This window comes from Artibeus jamaicensis, unplaced genomic scaffold, assembly GCF_021234435.1.
Source record: "Artibeus jamaicensis isolate MK-2021 breed Jamaican fruit bat unplaced genomic scaffold, CSHL_Jam_final contig_426, whole genome shotgun sequence".
NCBI lineage: Eukaryota > Metazoa > Chordata > Mammalia > Chiroptera > Phyllostomidae > Artibeus > Artibeus jamaicensis.
In genome coordinates this window covers 13,982,761-13,995,476 of record NW_026521826.1, presented here as the reverse complement: position 1 = coordinate 13,995,476, position 12,716 = coordinate 13,982,761, and the positions used below count along the sequence as shown (strand labels likewise).

General features: G+C 38.7%; 1 protein-coding gene across 6 annotated transcripts in view; it reads left to right on the top strand.

Annotated features, from left to right (window-relative positions):
* WDR37 (WD repeat domain 37) overlaps positions 1-12,716 on the top strand; it is a 70,604-nt gene that overhangs the window by 14,749 nt on the left and 43,139 nt on the right. For all 6 annotated transcript variants that reach the window (XM_053665784.1, XM_053665782.1, XM_053665786.1 and 3 more), the window contains exons 2-3: positions 7,981-8,158; positions 11,941-12,037. In XM_053665784.1, coding sequence (XP_053521759.1) covers positions 8,021-8,158; positions 11,941-12,037 — 235 coding nt within the window. In that variant the 5' untranslated portion in view covers positions 7,981-8,020. The remainder of the gene's footprint in view (positions 1-7,980; positions 8,159-11,940; positions 12,038-12,716) is intronic.

The window sequence follows — 12,716 nt, the reverse complement described above, 5'->3', positions numbered from 1 at the left end:
TGTGTAGTAAAGGGTGGAGCCTTAGGTGTTTGCCATGGCAGGGCAACCCAGTTACTGGGTCGTGGTGCTCTGTGTGGGAGAGGTGTAGGAAAGGGAACAGTGCTGCTTGCTGGGCTCTTGGCTGGCTTTCAGTTACTTCCCCCTCTACCCATAAGCAAATTGGGCCTTTGTAGTGATGATTCCTGGGTGGGTGGGTTCGTGCACGTTCTAGGAAGCTGTGGGTCTCTCCAGTGAGCTCTCCTGTGAGGCTGGGGGTTTCTCTGGCCACTGCAAACCCCACAGGCTTTAAAGTCACAGGTTTTGAGGATTTATTTCCATGTGCTGGAACCCTGGGTTGTGTGTCTATCTTGCTCTCCATTTGTTCCTCCTGGCTTAGGTAAAGCCTAAATTGTTCCTCTGCAGGCAAAGGTAAAGCTGCTGCCTCACCCATCCCAGTCCTCCAGATGCCACCTTGTGCACCTTCTCTCTACCCCAGCTGCCTGTCTCCGTCCTTCTACCAGTCTGGAATAATGTTTCTACTTTAACTACTTGGCTCTCTGACTTTTCATACATTTCATTTCTCTGGTAGTTCTGGTTATTTTGTTTTTAAATTTGTTGTTGTCCTTTTTGTTATGCGAGGAGGCAAAGTATATCTACCTATGCCTTAATTTAAATGACAGTTTCTTACAGTCATCTCTTTAACTGTAGCTAATATTTGGTCTCCCTGTAATATTTGTATATCTCTTTTATAGTACTCAAAATTTATTTAAATTATTCACCATAATTTATTCCTATAATAAATTACGAGATTCTGCGTTTAATGTTGGGTTTAAAACCTAACTCTAAGCAACTTGAAAGTAGGAACCAAGTTTGTTTTGTTCACTACTCTATTTCTAGTACCTAGCTCATCTATACATTATCAACAAGTATTCAATGAATGACTTTAATGAAATTAAGTGCTGTTATTATTCCTGTTTTAACGGTGACAAAACTAAGTCTTAGGAAGGTGGTCAAGTTTCTTGATCAAAGTTAGATGGCTGGTCAGTGGTAGATGTGTTTTTTCATTTATTCACTTATACATTCATCAACTCTTTGAGAATATATTTATGTCAGGCAACATGGTAGGCCCTGCAAATACAATAGTGAACACAAATGAACATGTCCCAGTCCTCACGGTGTTGATGATGTAGGGGAGGAAGCATTCATTGAATGAGAAAACCACAAATAAGATCTAAGTACAAATGTGGTAAAGGTTGTGAGGTACTAGGACTAGCGGTGGTCAAGGGAACTCTTTTTGAGGAGGTAATGTTTAAGCTGAGGCTTTATGATAAAAAAGAGCCAATCTTTAGAAGAGCTGGGGGGAATTTAAGTCTGTATAACCATAAAACTCATGTTCTTTTATTTATTTTTAGAGAGGGGGTAAGGGAGAGAGTGAAACATGGATGTGTTAGTGATACATCGATTAGTTGCCTCTTGCACACCCCCAACTGGGGACCTGATCCACAACCCGGGTGTGTGCCCTGACTTGGAATGGAACCAGTGACCTTTTGGTTCACAGGCCAGCACTCAGTGTACTGAGCAACACCAGCCAGGGCAAAACTCATGTTCATAACCATTGTGTTCTGTGGATTTCATTCTAAGAGAGGTGTGTAAATAATTGAATTATTTATATCCATATATTCCACTAAGTATTTGAAGTGACAAAACTACATACCTCTTTTCACTGATATTTCTTAGGGAACCAGAATGTTATTAAGTGTAGAGCCAAAACTTACAAATGAGATTAAGGTGTGATGGATTAAAGATTGCCACAAATTCTTTCTCATTCTCCTCCTGTCCAGAGATTAAAAGTCTTTTTGTCTGGGTTGGCCTTGTGACTTATTTTGACAAATAGAATACGAAAAAGTGAGAGAAATAGAAGATTTAAAAAAAACAAGAATTTTAGCGATACAAAATTACATGTATCTTTATTCCTATTTTTGAGCTTCTTTTTAAAAGATTTTAGTTATGTTTTGTCTACATAAAGCTACAGAAAATAATTTTAATAAATTAATGAGTTTAAAAATTTTAAAACCTATACATGCAGAATTGACCAATTTCAATGCTTTCCTGTGTTGTAAAGTGAGACCTCGTTGCAATTTTAAAAAGCCTACACATACAATGTGAGACACAAAAGGTGATCAGGCTTTTTCTTAAAGAAAGATGCAGCAGATGTACTTTTCCTATTCCTCTCTGTAAGTACAGCCAAAAACGCTGGACATTACATATAAAATGAATTTAAGACTGAAAGGTGGAGAGAAGAGAGTAGACTGACTGCGGTATGTTGGGACCAGAGAAATAATACAGAGCTGAGTTCCTGCTTTTTTTCCTGCCTCATGTATGCCAGACTGAGACTGGAGAAGCCAGCAACCCAGAACACCAAAAGACTCATACAAGAAGCCCAAAGAAGAAGCCTGCTTTCTAGACAAAAGACCAGAAAAGGGAGAGTCCACCAGACAGAACACTTTTAGAAAACACTGCAGCCCCCACCCTCACTCTTGCTGTCAAAGGCCGGATGGGGAAACAAGTTTATTTTCGACAGCTGTATTGAAGTGACTGACATTCTGCTGGGTGTTCCCAGAGAAGGCCATGTGAGGGGCTGGAAGTCTCATCTCTGCAGGGTGATAACAAAGCATACCCATCCCTCTTCTTGCTGGGGCGGCATCAGAGGGAACCTAGAATAGTCCGGAATTTCACCACACTTCCATATAGAGTGCAGTAACTGAGGAACCCTTCCAGTCCAGCTAGGGTGGTATGAGCACAGGTCAAGGAAGTGGCTGAACTCTTACCTTACCCAGGGTCAATGGAAGCTGAGTGGGGAGCCCTAACTGCCATCTACCTTCCATATCTACCTGGCAGAAACAAAGTAGTGTCTATCTTTGCTAGATGGTACAGTGTCAGCAGAGGCCTGCTGTAATAGAAGACTGAAGTTAGATTGGAAGTCTGATAACACAGTTCCCAAAATGTTGAGGCTTCAGTTGAAAAAAATCATGTCACACAAAGAACCAGGAAAATCTAAACTTGAGAATAAGTCAAGTTTACATAGAGCTGACAGATATTAGAATTATTTGACAAAGATTTTAAAGCAGCCATCATAAAAATATTTTAATGATTAATTACACTTGAAACAAATGAAAAACATAATCTCAGGAATAAAATATGGGTTATAAAGAAGAAACAAATGGAAGTTTCAGAAATGAAAAATACAATATATTAAACCAGTGGATGGCTTAATAGCAGAATGGAGAGGGCATAGGAAAGAATCGGTGAACTTAAAGATAAACAATAGAAATTACCCAATCTGAACAATAGAGAGATGATAGACTGAAAAAAAACCCCCAAAAAACAAAAACAACCTCAGAGACTTAGGGGACTTTAACAGAAAGGCCTATTATTGTTGTCTTCAGAATTCCAGAAAGAGAGGATAAAGAAGTGGGCCTGTAAATGTATTTGAAGAGGTATAAGCTGAATATTTCTTTTTTGTTGTTTGTTTTTTGTTTATATATGCAAATTTAATATATATTACATAAACAATGTACATATGAACATGTGTGTCAACAACCTCTATAATTATATAATAATTGCACTTTTTTCTATGCCCATTGTTATTACCTCAAGCCTTTTACCTATGTGTATAATTTGGTTTTTAATGAATATTTCTTAAGTTTGGCAAACTATAAACGTACAGTTTCAAGAAACTTAGTGAAACCTGGACAGGATAACCTCAAAGAAATTCATGCTAAAACACATCACAGTCAAACTTCTGAAAACTAAAGATGAAAAAAGGCACAAGAAGGAAATGCCAAATTACCTGTAGTAGAAAAAACTATTTCCTTTACAGTGAATATCTCATCAGAAACTATGGCTGGCAGAAGGAAGTAGCACATTTTTCAACTGCTGGAGGGAAAGAACTGTCAACTCAGAATAATAGATCAAGGCAAAACTTCCTTCACATGATTTGTTTCTAGCAGGCCTACCCTAAAAAATTAGGTAGAGGAAGTTCTCTAAACAGAAAAGTGACATAAGGAGTGTGGGAATACCAGGAAGGAAGAACTAACAATGGAAAGAGCAAACATTGGTGAATTCAATAGATGTTCCTTCTTTACATTATGTGTGAAGGTTGAAACTTAACTGTCTGATGTGGTTCTCTTTGTATATAGAGCAAATATGTAAGATGATTATGTTAGAAAGGGGGGTTGGGACAGAGGGACAAGAGGAAGTAAGGTTTCTACATTTTACCATGAACTGATAAAATCTTGATAATCAGACTAATACATTGTGAAAATGTCATACTTAGAACAATTACTATAAAAATATATAACAAGATATATTTGAACTGTAGTATAGATAAATTAAAATGAAATTTTAAGAAATATATTTTATTGATTATACCATTACAGTTCTATTTCCCCCCTTCATTCCCCTCCACCCTGCACACCCCTCCTCTACCATTCCCCCCCCTTTAGTTTATGACCACGTGTCTCAAGTTCTTTAGATTCTGTATTTCCCCTACTATTCTTGCCCTCCCCCCTATCTATTTTCTACCTACCATCTATGCTACTTATTTTCTATACTTTCTCCCCCCTTCTCCTTCTCCCACTCCCCTGTTGATAACTCTCCATGAGATATTCATTTCTGCGGTTCTGCTCCTGATCTAGCTGTCCTCTTAGTTTGCTTTTGTTTTAGGTGTGGTTGTTAATAACTGTAAGTTTGCTGTCCTTTCACTGTTCATCTTTTTTATCTTTTTCTTAGGTAAGTCCCTTTAACATTTTATATAATAAGGGCTTGGCGATGATGAACTCCTTGAACTTGATATTATCTGAGAAGCACTTTATCTGCCCTTCCATTCTAAATGAAAGCTTTGCTGGATAGAGCAATCTTGGATGTAGGTCTTTGGATTTCATGACTTGGAATACCTCTTTCCAGCCCCTTCTTGCCTGTAAGGTCTCTTTTGAGAAATCAGCTGACAGTCTGATGGGAACTCCTTTGTAGGTGACTGTCCCCTTATCTATTGCTGCTTCTAGGATTCTCTCCTTCATTTTAATCTTGGCTAATGTAATGATGATGTGCCTTGGTGTGTTTCTCCTTGGGTCTACCTTCTTTGGGACTCTCTGAGCTTCCTGGATTTCCTGGAAGTCTATTTCCTTTGCCAGATTGGGGAAGTTCTCCTTTATTATTTGTTCAAATAAGTGTTCCACTCGTGGCTGTTCCTCTTCCCCTTCTGGTACCCCTATAATTCGGATGTTAGAATGTTTAAAGATGTCCTGGAGGTTCCTAAGCCTCTCCTCATTTTTTTGAATTCTTGTTTCTTCATCATTTTCTGTTTGGTCATTTTTTTCCTCTTTCTGGTCCACTCCTTTGATTTGAATCCCAGTTTCCTTTCCATTACTATTGGTTTCCTGTGCATTTCCCTTCATTTCAATTAGTTTAGCCTTCATATGTTCCTCTAATTTGTGACTAAAATCAACCAGTTCTGTGAGTATCCTGATCACCAGTGATTTGAACTGTGCATCTGAAAGTTTGGCTATTTCTTCATCACTTAGATTTATCGGCTCAGGGGCTCTAAGTTGTTCTTGAGCCATGTTTTGATCTGTTCATGCCTGTTACATATGAGGAGCGGAGCCTTAGATGTTCACCAGGGCGGGGGGCCCCCCAGGTCGCTGGTTTGTGATGCTGTATGTGGGGGCGGGGTCAGAGAGGGACAATGGTGGTCCCCTCTGCTGCTTCCCACTGCTGGGGCCTGCGCGGTCCGTCTCACTGCTAGCTCCTTCACTGGTTTATCTGCACGTGAATGTGATGTGTGACTGCGGTAAACCCTCAGTGGGTCCCCCTGCTACTCCACACCTGGGATCCGCCCACGGCTGCTGGGCGCCTGGGTCGGTCTGGTGGATCTTTCCTGTCTGACCCCGCTCTGCTGCTGGCTCTTCCCCTCTTACTGGTTTGGCTGAATGGTTTGTTGTTGTCAGACTTCCGTATAGTTCAATTTTCTGTAGTTTGGCTGCGTTTTTGTTGCTAAAACTTTGTTGTTTTTAAACTTGGTTGTGCGAGAAGGTATAGTGTTTCCACCTATGCCTCCATCTTGGCAGAAATTCAGTAAAGGAAATTTTAAATGTAGAGAAAGTAATTTAGTGGTTGCCTAAAAGTTGGCTGTGGGAGTGACTTATATGGTGTTTGAATTTCATTTCAGTAATGTTTTTTAAAAATGAAATATACATTTTCTCCATACCCCAACAATTTCATGCTTGGGCATTCATCCAAAACAAATGGAAAAACCTTGTTCTGAGGTTCACAAAAACCTGTGTGTTATTGCTCATAGTGCTTTAAATGTCGTAGTAAAAATGTGGAAAGAACCAAATTTTTTTGGTTCTTTTTAAAAAAAATTTATTTACTTATTTTTCAAGTATAGTTTTCTGTCTATTTCTCCCATCCCAGCCCAACCTGCCCTGTGCTCCCCACCTCCCTCCCATTTCTACCCCCCTTAGTTCTTGTCCTTGTGCCCTTCATACTTGTTCCTCCAAATCCCTCCCCTTTTTTGGTTCTTTAAATTTGGTTCTTTAAAATTGTCATACATCCAAACTGTGGAATACTACCCAGACTCAGAAGGAAGTAATTATTGGTGTGTGCAACAAGTTGGGTGGACCTCAAGGGCATTAAGCTCAAAATTCCCAAAAGACATATACTCTGTACTTTCATTTAGAGCACAGATGATAGAACAAAAGTTGAGAGATGGGTAGGCTGTGGGGGAGAGCTCACGATAAGGTGGGATACTTGCAGTCGTTCTTACAAAGAGAGGTGGGGAATGGAGAGCATCAAAAGATAGTGTTAGTAGTTGAAGAAGGAATATACATAAGTGTGTTACTTAAAATTACATGACTACCATAAATGTATTGGGAGAAGGAAGGCTCAGTAAGAGCAAAAATGCCCAAAATGTGAATTCACAGTTGAAGAAGAAAATGTCACGGGTATGTTACTTAAAATTATATTAACTAAGTGATACAGTTATATTGGGAGGAAGAATTCGAAGTAGCAAGAAATAAGTATAATATCCAAAATGGATAAATGAAAATCTATACTGTCTCATGGCATCCCTGACCACATCAGAGTACTTGGAACTTGGCTGGTTCCAGCTGAGTGAGGCATGCTGTGAGTATGAAATACACATTGAAGTTTAAAGCACACAAACTGAAATAGATAGCCAATAGTATTTTTTTCATTGATGAAAATGATATTATTTTAGACATATCGGGTTAAAGAAATCATTGTGAAACTAATTTCACCTGTTTACTTTTTAAAATGTGGCTAATAGAAAATTTGCAGCTACATGTGTAGCTTGCGTTGTATTTCTGTAGGACAGTGATTTTCAACCTTTTTCATCTCATGACACATATAAACTAATTCCTAAAATTCTGTGGCACACCAAAATTTATTTTACTGATCTGAAAAAATATGTATATATTTGATTTATTCACACTGGATGGCTATTGTTGTGTTGGCTGTTGTCATTTTTTTATTTGAAAATCTAAGGGAAAAGAGGTCAATGCCTCTGACTAATAAGGTCAGGTACTGCATGTTTTAAAAATTCTTGTGCCGCACCAGTTGAAAGTTAACTGCTCTACAGTCTGTAGTCTAGGACATGCAGTTAGAATTGGTTCTCCAGGAAGTAGGCTGAGCCTGGGGAAAGTTGGTCAAGGAAGAGTTGTGCTGTATTTTAAGCTTTTCATTGCTATTTGATTTTTAAAACATCTTAATGACATTTGATTTAAAAAATTAGCTCTTTAACAAAGGCCATGGGTTTCTATTTTAAAACGTTAATTTGTGGTATTCTACATTACATAATAAATGGTAACCATAGTAAGGAAGTTTGGAATTAAAAATAGCCATTGCCTCGTCCACTCCTTTTTCTTCATTTTAGTTTACTATAATCAGAAATAAAGTACACTTGTTTTTCTTGCTTTTGTCTAGCTTATTGCAGGAGTGACCAGGATATCACTTTGTGGAAGTAATGCCCACAGAAAGCGGGAGCTGTTCAGCTGCGCGCCAAGCAAAACAGAAACGCAAATCTCATAGCCTTTCTATACGAAGAACTAACAGCTCGGAGCAGGAGAGGACGGGTATACCAAGAGAAATGTTGGAAGGACAAGTAAGTTAGTGCGGAGCATGTTTGTAATGTTCCGGAAACAACCAAGCATACAAGGCCTCTAACTTAGAGAAAAGTGTGGGTTACCAAAGAAAAGCCAAAACCAAAATAAACCCAACTCCCGTCACCCCAGATATAAGTTATTGTCAGATACAGCAGCCTACAGAGTGACAGGATGTAATTCCCGAGTTAATGTTTTTATAGTTAAAAACATTAGTACATTTTATAGTACATAATAATAACAAAAAATGGGCGGACAGTTTAGATTAGTTTTTCTTTGTGCTATTCTACAGTGTAGTTTTCATTCTATAGTGCAAGTTTTGGTTATCTGAGACAATACTAAGAAACATTGATACATGAGACAAACATCGATTAGTTGCCCCCTGAATGCTTCCAGACTGGGGATCATTTGCACCTGGACCAGGGATCAAGCTTGAAGCCTAGGCGTGTGCCCTGACTGGAATTTGAATCCACAACCCTTTGGTTATGAGACTATGCTTCAGCCAACTGAGCCACACTGGCCAGGGCATATGTTTTTTTAATAGTTAGATTTCCTTACATTTCTAGCAGTGAAAATTCTACCACCTTTGCTAGCACCTCCTAGCATGAACTCCCCCATATGAGGTACATGCATTCTTCTCAGCTTTCTGAGTGCCTGCCCTCCATTATGATGTAACACAAGTGCGGTAATTGCATCTCAGGGTACCCCTTTGTGCGGGCCTTAAAGAATGCTGAGCCGCACAGCCTAGCATTGCTCTTTAGCCCTCATCATCGTGTCTCCAGTGTTCCTTAAAAGGTGCTTACCTGTCGATGAGTACAGTGTCCTGGATGGCTGGTGTGAGGTGCTTTGCCTGGTTCAGCAGTGGGAGGATAGTAGTGATGATATGGGGTGCAAGCAGTTGGCATGGTGGGTGTAATAAGTAGAGGGGTCTGAGAGTACAAGTGGTTGATTACCAGTGGGTTTGAGTTGGACAGTAGGTAATCACTCTCTGCATGAGGTTACAGTCATCTTTGAGTTGTTGGGGAGCAGTGTTAATAGTGAAGATTAGTGTGAAGGGACTACAGTAAGTTGAACTCTTAGATTCATGAGTTGGAAGTAGTTTAGAAAGCAGTGCTTAGTGCAGGGATGGGAGGTCTGTAGTTGCAGAGGGCTCCTGAATCCATGCGCATGGATCACTGATGGGTCTCGTGTCCAGGTTCACGCTGCTGTGGTAAAATGCAAATCCCTTTATGCGCTTTACTGAATCAGTAGCTTTTCTGTCATGACTTTTCTCAAGTGATACTAGAAGTTCAGCTCCTCAATTCAGGGTTTGTCAAATGGCACTAGGAGAGCTGTTAGGAAAGGTTAGGAGGCGGCCTTTTGGGAGTGCTCACTCAGCCCTGCTTGCCTTCTAGTAGAAAAGTTCTCATTTCACTGCATGTTGTTTCGTGATTGTCTTTATTTTATCAAGTGATGTTAATGGTGACATCTTAGTTTTGTCATTACAACTATGTTTTATATGGAGAGGTGTTTACTATTTAAGTGACATTTCAGTGGCTGAATAAGGATCTTAGACGTTACGTGTATAGGTGAGTTAAAATTGATACACATGAGAGGAGATTTGGCCTTGGGAATCGGAAAAGCTTCCAACATGTGACACTTATGAGAGGGGCTCGCTGAATGTGGGGTTGGGGAAGAACATGGCACGGAAAGGGAAGAGACTGTGCAAAGGCCACAAGGCGGGGCAGACAATGTATTAAACAGTAATTTTCATGGTTTGCTTTATTTTTCATTGTTACTCTTAAGTTCTTATTTTTTTCATTTTTTAAAAGATTTTATTTATTTACTTTAGAGGGGAAGGGAGTGAGAAAGAGAGGAAGGGAAACATGAGAGATAAGTCAATAGGTTGCCTCTTGCATGCCCCCAACCTGGGACCTGGCCTGCAACCCAGGCATGTGGCCTGATTGGGAATTGAACCAGCAACCTTGCAATATTCAGGCTGAAGTTCAATCCACTGAGTGACACCAGCCAGGGCTAAGTGGTTTTTTTTTCCCCATTTGTTTTATTGGTATTTTAGATGGGAATTGAGAGAGACTGCATTAATCAATTCTACCAGATTCAGCATGTAAACAAGTGACTTTACATATATTTTAAAGTAGCTTGTAAAATTTACTTGAGCATTTTGTGATTACTTCAAAACATACTGCCAAAATGCTTATGTCATTAGAGATCATTTTGCCTTAAATTCTTTTATGAAGTGACATTAATGGTGACATCTTAGTTTTAATGGCACCATTAACATCAGGGTGACAAGAAATTAATCTGAGAATGAATTTAGTATATGTTACCTGTATCTTTTTATTTGCATCTCATTAGATATCAGAAAGTTCGTGCTATATATAAATTTGAAAAATCACTTAGAAAATTACACTGATAGCAGTTAAGTATTAAAACATTATTTTAGAAATATTGCAATGTTTATTAAGAATTTGGTTTGAAAATACTGTAAGGCTAGGATGAGGTCACATAGAAAATACTATACTATATAGAGCAGGGGTGTCCAGCATTTTGGCATGTCTGTACCACACTGGAAGAAGAGTTATCTTGGGCCAGATGTTAAATGATTGCAATATGCAATCACAAAACAATCTCAGCATTTTTAAGTAAATTTACAATTTTGGTTTGGGTTGCATTCATAGCCATCCTGAGCTACATGTGGCCTGTGGGCTGCAGGTTGGACACCCCTGACTACAGACCATGTCTTCAGGGGATTAGAGCAGAATGTAGGCTGTGTTAGTCTGCCTGTTATTAGCAGTGTCTGGAAGGTAAGTGCTTGTCAACACAGTTGGTACCTAGGACATCGCTTACTTGTTTGACTGTACCTAAAAATTCAGGTGAGATGTTGCTACTCCCACTGACTTCTCATGAGGTTTAGATGGACTGATCTGTGCAGAGCATGTGCTGTGGCATGCAGGCATCAACAGCTTACTGGGACTTATGTGGTAATGTTTTAATTTAACTGACATGTTTTGCTTTTACAGGTGAAAAATTTTCTTTTTTCTGTCTTCTCAGTAATCTTTTAGGTATTACATAGGGTAATATAAAATATTTTGCTTGAAGCAATAGTGGACATGAGGACTATGTGAGGCACATTGTCTTTTAGTACATAGCATTAAAATTAATGTATAATACTCAGTGATAAAACTTAAAGGCTATTTCTAATATTTATGAGAACTGCATGCCCTCTATAAATTTGGAAGTTTTTAAATAAAGTACGCTTATTTCCTCCCTTATAAAAAAAATTATGTTCTGCTTATTCTTGAATTCCATATTATCTTAGGTATCCATTTATACAATTTGATTTTAGTTTTATCTACAGAAATTTGAAACTTTAAGTGCTTTATGTATTTTATGTATAAGAAAACATGTAAAGATATAAGATGAGCTTAAGATAATTGACTTTTTAAAAAAATTTTCACCTGAGGACATACTTACTCTTTTTTTTTTTTTTTTTTTAAAGAGAGGGTGGAAGGGAGGGAGAGAGAGAAGGAGAGAAATATCGACGTCAGAGAAAACATCGATCTGCCTCTCGTACACACCCTGACTGGGGACTGAACCACAACTTAGGCGTTTGCCTTGACTGGGAATTGAACCCATGACCATTCAGTTTACAGGATGACACTCCAACCAACTGAGCCACATTGGCCAGGGCAAGAAAATTCACTTTTGAAAATGTATATTGGTGCTTGGTGTCAGAGTGTCTCATTCATTCATGCCTTTTAAACAAAATCTTCCTTTTCTGCAGGATTCTAAACTGCCTTCCTCAGTTCGCAGTACACTTTTGGAATTGTTTGGTCAAATAGAAAGAGAATTTGAAAACCTTTATATTGAAAACTTGGAATGTGAGTATCTCCTGTCTTAATATACTTTTATAACTTTTCACTTAAAAATCTTCGTGAGTCCTATTGTTTGGACATTCACCACTATCTTTGTTTTTTTAATGTATTTCATTTGTTATGCTTTTACAGTTGTCCCAACTTTTTCCCCTTTATCCCCTCCACCCAGCATCTCCCATTCTCTCTGGCAATTCCTCCCCCTCCTTAGTTCATGTCCATGGATCATGCGTGTAAGTTCTTTGGCTACTCCATTTCCTATACTATTCATAACATTCCCATGGCTATTCTGTACCTACCGATTTGTACATCTTAATCCCTGAACCTTTCCCCCAATTTCCCCCTTCCCATTTCCGACTGATAACCCTCCAAATGATCTCCATATCTATGATTCTGTTTCTGTCCTGCTTGTTTGCTTAGTTTGTTTTTTTGTATTTAATTATTGATAGTTGTGAATTTATTGTTCTTTTAATGTTCATAGCTTTGATCTTTTTCTTAAATAAGTTTCTTTAACATTTCATATAAGAATGGTTTGTAGTGATGAACTCCTTTAGATTTATCTTGTCGGGGAAGGACTTCATCTGCTCTTCCATTCTGAATGATAGCTTTGCTGGACAGAGTAATCTAGATTGTGGGTCCTTGCTTTTCATCAATTTTAATGCTTCTTGCCAGTCCTTCCTAGCTTGTA